The 8,491-nt window shown below is 37.1% G+C and overlaps 1 protein-coding gene across 1 annotated transcript in view; it reads right to left on the minus strand.

Annotated features, from left to right (window-relative positions):
• Positions 1–445: 445 nt before the first annotated feature.
• LOC102579186 (universal stress protein A-like protein) overlaps positions 446–8,491 on the minus strand; it is a 9,518-nt gene continuing 1,472 nt past the window's right edge. The window contains exons 2-4 of the mRNA XM_006363943.2: positions 6,968–7,089; positions 6,686–6,804; positions 446–866 (exon numbers count right to left, since the gene is read on the minus strand). Of these exons, the coding sequence (XP_006364005.1) occupies positions 758–866; positions 6,686–6,804; positions 6,968–7,089 (350 nt within the window). The 3' untranslated portion in view covers positions 446–757. The remainder of the gene's footprint in view (positions 867–6,685; positions 6,805–6,967; positions 7,090–8,491) is intronic.

Genomic DNA, 8,491 nt, shown 5'->3' on the forward strand with positions numbered 1-8,491 from the left:
TTAGAATAAAAGAAAAGTTAATTAATACAAAAAATAAAATAAAAAATTATAATTTATGGCATAGCGCTGACGTGGCAGAGAGTGTAATACATCACATAATGTGAGAGTGGTGTTATACGTCTCATGGTGGTAATAAATTCACCTTTGAATAGTAAAAATGCGTAATAGGTCACCATGATAGTTTAAGCATGTAACTGCCTTTTCGAAACAAATTCATGGGGGAATCTATGCCCTTTTCCCATTTTAAAAAAAAATCAGAATGTATCTTTACATGTAAAAGTATAAATGACAAAAATGGAATAGAGTTGGGATTTTGTTTTGGGAAGGGATAATTCCGAAAAACACACCCGAAATGCAACCGTAAGTTAGGGAACACTATTGGTGTTCACCAAACGCATGAACATGCGGAAAAGGCTTATACGCTCACAAAACACCCTTATTTTTCTCCCAGACGTGCAAGGATGAAAATTCTTTTACGATTGCAAAGCATAGCATACATACAGATGTTTAGGCAACACATTCATCAGAATAAAGGAGAAATATACAAACACTATACCAAGCGTAACGAGGAGCACTCAAAGCTCAGACACATGTACTCAACAATCATGTACGAACACAAACCCCACAAGGCAGGCAGATATAGGCTATATTAGAAGACCAGAATGAAAATCCCCCACAATCTTTCCACACCATCACAAGTCATTCAACCAATATGTATGCATCTTTGATCATTAAGTGGTCAAATACACCAAATGAATTAGTCATCTATTGGGTCCTGAGGAGTCTCAGCTGCACTGCGCTTAATTGTGACAACAGGACATTCAGCATGCTTCACGCAGAACTCACTTACAGTTCCCACGAAAACCCTGCAAGGAAATATTTACCTCTCAATTAAGCACTGTCCCAAAGTAGAGGTTATTTAAAAATCACATGACTCCTATTTTCTGAAAAGCAATAGTAAAATGACAAACAGATTCCATATTACTCATCATGAGTCATGACAAAGCTGGGGTAATAGGAGACTGCGAAGTATATTAAGTGAGTAGATCTTTACAAGTTTGGCTACTAGCAGAAAACATGGACATTGGTATTTCTACAATAGTAGACTCTTGAACGACTGGAAATGGGAAGGCTTGCTGATATTTTGGGAGTACTAGAGCCTTGTCAAGGTCTGAACAACAACAAATGTGAGGAAGCTGATTTGGAGCGATTCATAGTAAGGGAAACTTCACAGTAAAATCATGTTGCTTTCACCTAAATTCTGGTGGGCAGCAAAGGAATCTTTGGCCATGGAAGCAAATCTGGAAAATAAATGCACCTTACAAAGTGGCTTCTTCACTTGGTTGGTATCCCAAGAGGCTTGTTTAACATTGGAAACACTCCAAAAAAACATATTTCACTTATGCTCTAGATGTTATCTATGTGTAGACAAGCCTGAGAGTATCAATCATTTATTTTTGCACTGTCAACTTAAGGACCAGCTAGAGCAACTCTTTCTTAACATGGTTGGACTAAGTTGGAGCATTAGAGGTGTACTTGTGACTTACTGAAATGTTGGAGCATCAGAGGCAAGAATTCCAATCAAAGGAAATGGTGGTAAACCACTCCAGCTTGCATATGGTAGACGGTTTGGAGGGAGCGAAACACTAGCTGTTTTGAAGATAAAGGATCAAGATGAATCTGTTTACTTTTGTTTCATTTTTTGTGTAACCAACATTTTGTAAATGATGTTCAAGCAGTGAATGAACTCTTACAATCCCTTTAAGAATTGGAAGGGATATTCTGCTGGTACCTTGTAAATATAACAGTACCTCGTTGGTGCCATATATGCACATCACCGTTTCTCAAAAAAGGAAAAAAGGAGGGAGGCCATGGCTATATAACGCTCACAAGAGCAGCAAAATATTGATGTTGAACATGTTTGGACTATCTGTTGTGCACAGGGAGTAAGGATTCGAGTTTTCCCGATAAAGTGAGAGAAGGTTAATGTAATTGAGGACCTTGCTCAAGCCTTTTTGGCTACAAGATTCATGATCGACTTTCTACATCATCAGGGTATACACTGAAGTCCATGTATTGGTGATTACCAGAAGCTTTTAAGACAACTTAGTAATCCCATTAAATGAATTAGATCTGGCAATCAACTATGTCAGAGGAGGCTCCCAAGGCCTAGCTCAAGTGGCAAAAGGTGGAGGATTTGTGGCTTAGGTCGCAGGTTCATGCCCCACACCATGCAAAGCGAAGCCCGGTATTTAAGTGGAGAAGGGTAGAGGGGCGGGCCCATTATCCACCAAGTTTAGAAGGCTGTGATTGGTCCAAAGGGCGGGTCACAGACGGATTTCTCGGTTATCAAAAAAAAAAAAAAAACTATGTCAGAGGAGAATTGGAGAGATCAGGATGCTTGTAAATACTTGTCATTTCCTCTTAACCAGTGTTTTGGACGGCGAGAGGCGACAAAAGGCGACAAGGGCCTGCCTCGCCACGACGCGCCGCTCGCCTTTTTGAATCGAGGCGCCAATTAATACCAAAAATTAAAAATATTTAATTGCATATATAAATATCCAAAATCTCAATAGCAATAACATAACATATATAAATATCCATTAAAAGTACTCTCACAAAAGTTACAATTAACCAAAATAATTATAGAAGAATTTTTTTAAAAAAATGTAGGCAGCGGGCAGTGGCTTCAGTAGTTCAGTTCTTATTCAGAAATCAGACTTCAGTCTTCACAATAAAAAACAGAGGGACTGTGAGAGTACTAAAAACAGGGCAAAAGAAGAGAAGATAGATTGATTCGAGAAAAGAAGAGAAGAGAGATTCCAGTCGACTTCAAGCAGTACCTGAGCAGCAGCAGCAGTCGCGAACTCGCAGCAACAGCAGTCGCGACAGTCGACTTCAAGTTTCCAATCGCAGCAGCAGCAGTTGCGAACTCTAATTCCAGTCGAGGGATTGATTTCAAGTCTCCAGTCGCGAAATGAGAAGGAGCAGTCGCGACATAAGTTTGAAAAAATACCCAAAAAAACCCTAATTTGATTATTTGGCTTTTTAATTATTAAAATTCAGACTACAAAAAAAAAAAAAAAAAAGGCGACGCCTATTGCATCGCCAATTCCACGTCACCCCTCGCCTTGGCTCGCCTTTTTGATCTCGCCACGCCTCGCCTGAAATAGGCGCAAACCCCTCGCCTCGCCTCGTCGCCTCTCGCTTTTAAGAACACTGCTCTTAACAGGTGGTGGTAGGAGCAGCCAGATCATAGGGTGCTGGAAACAGACTACAGAGACCCAGGGCAGGCTAAAGCCAAGTGGAAAATTACACGATGAGAAGTGCTTTGATCACTATGTGCTACACTGGGGTGTTCAGAATTCTCCTTTAAGAAGAAATAAGCAATTTCTCTTTTCTTTTTTCGGGAAGTTTAAGTTTCTGTTTTGGAAATGAAATCTTTTTTATATAGGACTTTTTGTGAAAGTATGAATCTTTTTTCTATAGGATTAATCATTTCTAAATTTGTAATCACTAGCTTGAATTTCAGTGACTGGTGTTTTAAGCCCTATTGATTAATGCATCTTTTTTGCCTTTCTGTTTGCAACATTTTTTGCAACTACTTTTCTGCTTGCAACTCAACAATCAGAACTTTTTTTCCATTCCTGAAAATGCCAAAGCATCAGAAAAGAGCTGAAAAAACTTGTCTGTTGAAAGGCTTGTAATCAAATTGAGGATTGGTACTAGCGTCTGTTAATTGCAAATTGACAACTACTGTATTAACATAATAAAGGCCAAGTGACTAGAGAAAATTGAGGTGAGGGTGTCTTTGGAGTCTCAAAATTAATATTGGTGACACATTTGACCAGCCAAGGTCAAAGGTCACTTGGAAATTTTATTAAGTTAATTGTGGACTGAAACAACATTTTTTAAAAGTTGTTAAACTTCTCCAAAATGCAAAAGAAAAAATTAATTCAAAACAAAATCAGATTTCAAACTCAACTTTCATCTCTCATAACTGCTCCGGTTTCTCTCTCCCACTCTCACTCTCAACTTTCATCTTTTCATTCTAGATAATGTGTACCCTAATATCCTTATGCCTTTTAAATTTTCACAGTGAGTGAAGCTAAATTGGAGCAGTAGCGTTCCTTCTCACTAAATAGCTGCTTATGTTCTAGTTAGGGCATAAGTAAATTTTCTAAACAACATGCATTCATATAATCCATAACATAATGATTTACTAGAAATGCAACATTTATATTGTCCATTAAATCATTAATAGGTATGAGATAAATAATGTTAGTCTAATTCAATAGTCAACTAACATCAAGCCAATAAAAGAGACTTGTGTTCTTTCCATGGACATCCACAGTGTTCAACACAAGTCTTGCATGTTGACAAATAAATGTATAGGTTTTTTGGACCATACTAGACTCTAAATCATCTCCTCCATTTTTCAAGTCTCACTTCCTAGAATAGGCGGCATAGTTGAAAGGCAATAGGCAAAGTGATCGATCTCACTTCTCAACAAGGCACCCATGTCTCCAAGATAATGTTGTTTAAACTTTTTACTCCTATTAAGTTGGTGCCATAAAAAAAAAGCCTATTCAGAGACACTAACTTAATAGGAGTAAAAAGTTTAAACAACATTATCTTGAATAGGCATTTGATTTAGGTGCATAAGGAGTTCATTGATCTTACTCAAATAGCTCATATTCCTTGGCATTTGGAACGGGAAGCATTCATAAAGACCATTTATCTACCTCATCAAAGGTCACAAAAACCATTTCATCAACTTCATCATTGACCATTCATGAGGTAGATGAAATGGTTTCTATGAATTCGGCCTCCTTGAAAAACAACAACATACCCAGTGAAATGGGCGCTGCCTCCTTGAAAAAGGCTCAAGAACTATATCGGCAATTTGAGGAAGATCAACCAACTCCAAATGAACCTACTTGAGTGCCTAATCAGACGCACCGTCTTCTAATAGGAGTAAAAAGTCCAAAGAAGATCATCCTTAGGACATGACTGACTTGTTGAGGTGGGATGTATCATTTAGTCAATGGGAACTATGTTTCCCATTCCAGAGAGTGAGATACGACAAATGGTAACGGAGATGAATTTGGATAAAAGCTTGCACTCAAAAACTTGTATATTTATTTGCCAACATGCAGATTTGTACAAACGTGACTTGTTTGGGATTGAGGCATAATTAATGTTGTTGTATGCAGACTTGTGTCTAATGCTGATTGATGTCATGGGGTAAATGCAAATATCTATTATCAACCACAATGTCGGCAGGCAATTGAAAAACCTAACATTATTTATATTATACAGAAATTGAAAAATACCATTTTATGGATTACATGAATGCATGTGGGTAATGCTGGAAGGTTGGCAACAACAGGTGATACCAAAGAGATAAAAGTAGATATGGAGAACTATTCCACTACGCATCTTATGGATAATTTGGCTAGAGAGGAACGCAAGGGCTGAGAAACTCACGTTTCTAGAATTATGGATAGATGTTTACAAAATTTGTGATTCTGGTATAAAGGTAGTTCAATAGATAGTTCGAACCAGTATATGGATTTATTGGATATGCTAGGAAGAAGAGTGTAGTAGGCTGTTTTTTGTTTTATGGTGTTTTTGTTTCTTTTCCTGTACAATCTTGGTACTATTTAATTAAATCTCTACCTTATACAAAAAAAAGGATTACATGAATGCATGTTGTTAGGAAACACTATTTATGATCCAAAATATTGAAGGCGCGTACTTTTTTTTTTTTGATGACAAGGGAAACCCGCAGCCGCTACCCTTTGGGTGCGCACAGGGTAAAACCCATGCTCCTATGCAATAGCTCGCAAACCACATAGGAGAGGTAACCCGCACTAGGCAAGCCCGGTGCGACGAGCTCGACCCAGAAGACAAACCCCTTGCTTTCGCTGGCAAGGGGTTTCGAACTTGAGACCTCCCACATGGAAGTCCCAAGCCCAAACCAAGGCGCGCACTTATTATTGTTGTTAATATCATTAACTTATTTTTGACTAATTTCATTAGGAGTTGCATAGTTTAAGACTTAATACATTTACAAGGCATTATTTGTGATAAATTGATAAAAAAAGAAATGGTCTGATAAGCTTACTAAACAGCTATTGTGTAGATTTAGATTTATCAACGGCAAGTCATAAAATAATTTAAACCACACCAACTGATATAATCAATCCCAACTTTCTATCCACAAAACAAAACAATACCATACAATACAATATACCACAAAACTATATGGTACGAAACGATTGGTAACAACCACCCAAAAGGGTGTTAAAGAGTTTCTAACTATGCATAGAACGTGTAGTGGTTGGAATCATGGGCTTAGTGAGATTGGTTTGCTACTGCCATTTGTCCTCAAACATGGTTTAATGTGAATATTACTTGCTGCAATCTTCCATTTCTAAGCACAAATGAACACTAGATCTTTTTGTTTATGAAAATTTTGAATGGTCATTAATTCTGTTGCTAAGTGGAAGAAGATAAAGAACACGAATTGGGCCATTAGATACTTTATGATGTTTCCAGACGCATGTTCTTGCTAGGGAGACCAGGTGGAGGGCAAACACACTCAATAAGATGGCGATGCCCATAGTAACATAACAATAAAATTAAAAAAATATGTAACTGCTACTACAATTATGCATACCTCTGAAAAGGACCAAGACCACGGCAACCAACCACAAGAAGATCTGGCTGTACACGTTTGACTTCGTGGCAGATGACTTCCTTGGGATCACCTTTCTTTATCCATGCTTCACAAGGAACCTACAAATAAAGTGGCATGCAGTAAATTTGAAAGTGTTTCTACTTTAGAGATTTTGAGGGCGACAAACTTTAAATAGTGCCCTCAACCAGTAAAGCTTAAATATTAGCTAGTAACTTAGGCTTAAATTTTCATGCCAAGATTCATCGAAGGAAATCCCAGTACCCCAATTTCATGACAGCGGTTAACAAAGTACTCCAGCAGATGGAGCCCTCTAATCTTGTCCCTGTTTTTCATGCCCTTGAAATCATCAGGTGATGCAAATATGCTATCCATATCTTCAAAACCTAGTAATCAGATGACCAACAAGATATAATATAAGCTACTGAATAAACCAAACACAGCAAATTGCATTAAACTGATAAATTTTCTCCAAATATACAAGATTAACAAGAAAACATTGAAATCAGAATGACGTTTACACACTGAACTCTGAAGCCCGATGGTACTCGGATTCTGTTAGATGCATCATGTATGTAAGGATGGCGATAGCATTCTCATGGCATACCTCCATTAAAGATTGACGGACATCAATGGGAAATCAAGAAAATGCTTATTGTGGAAGAAGTGTCCAAAGATGAGCCCAATAATGATTCAAGAATCAGGGCACGGAGTGGATTAAGTACTACACGAATTTCATGGTTCAAGTCTGAATTCAAGAAGAGGAAGATTGGGCTATATGAAGCCCAAGAGGAGGAGTGCATATGGGATCCAAAAGGAGTACAAAGAAGAGCTGAAATTTCTGCCCAAAGAACTGAATTTCTCGCCCAAAAAGAGGCTGAATAGATCCCAAAAGAAATGAAAATTCAGCCCATAATTGAGTGCAATTCATACCTAGTTAAAAAGATTCCTAGTTATTATTTCTATAAAATTAGGATGTGAATCACAAGCTATTTGGGATAGGTTTCCTCTCTCTCTCTATATAAGGGTGGATTTTGTCATTTTCAAAAAGGACATGATTAATATTATTTGAGAGGTGTCTCTTCTTTACACCTTTGTGTGTAGTAACTATGGATTTATCTTGCAACCTGATAAGAATGATTCTATAAGAGGTAAGATGCATTCTTAACTGGATATCTTTGATTTCTATTAAAATAAATTAAAGAAGGTAATTATTCTTATTATACTACTTATTGTCTCTAATTTCTTCAAAATAGGTGTCTAGATCACTTTTGATTCTAAGTTCTTGAATTGATTGAATTAGTATCAGAATTAGTTTTAATCTAATAATTTTGAATATTAAGATCAATTAGGGTTCTTAGCACTTAAACTTGAAATTTGGAGATTTTACTCTTGAATTTCACATTTCTTTCAATTTCTGTCTTTAATCTTTGTATTTTTGCTTCTGTTTCTTGTTTATTCAAGTAACCCTATTCTTATTAGATAGCAACCCATAGAAAAACATGGCTAAAGCAAATGCTCCAGAACCAAAGAAAACAACTGACCACTGCATTTGCCCAATTAAATCCAAAGCACAAGAATGATTTCCCAAGGCAACAAGGCAACTTGAAATTTCCGCATATTTTAAATTTAACCTCAAAATGATACAATCAGAAGTACAAAATATAAAAGAAAAAGGAATACATGAACTTTGTTGGTATTGAACCTTTTTTGTTCCTATCAAGGAGAAGAGTAAACTTCGTCTTTCCTCTTCCAGAATAGCCTAAAGCTTTAACAGCTTCCCCCCCT

This window comes from Solanum tuberosum, unplaced genomic scaffold, assembly GCF_000226075.1.
Source record: "Solanum tuberosum cultivar DM 1-3 516 R44 unplaced genomic scaffold, SolTub_3.0 scf00474, whole genome shotgun sequence".
NCBI lineage: Eukaryota > Viridiplantae > Streptophyta > Magnoliopsida > Solanales > Solanaceae > Solanum > Solanum tuberosum.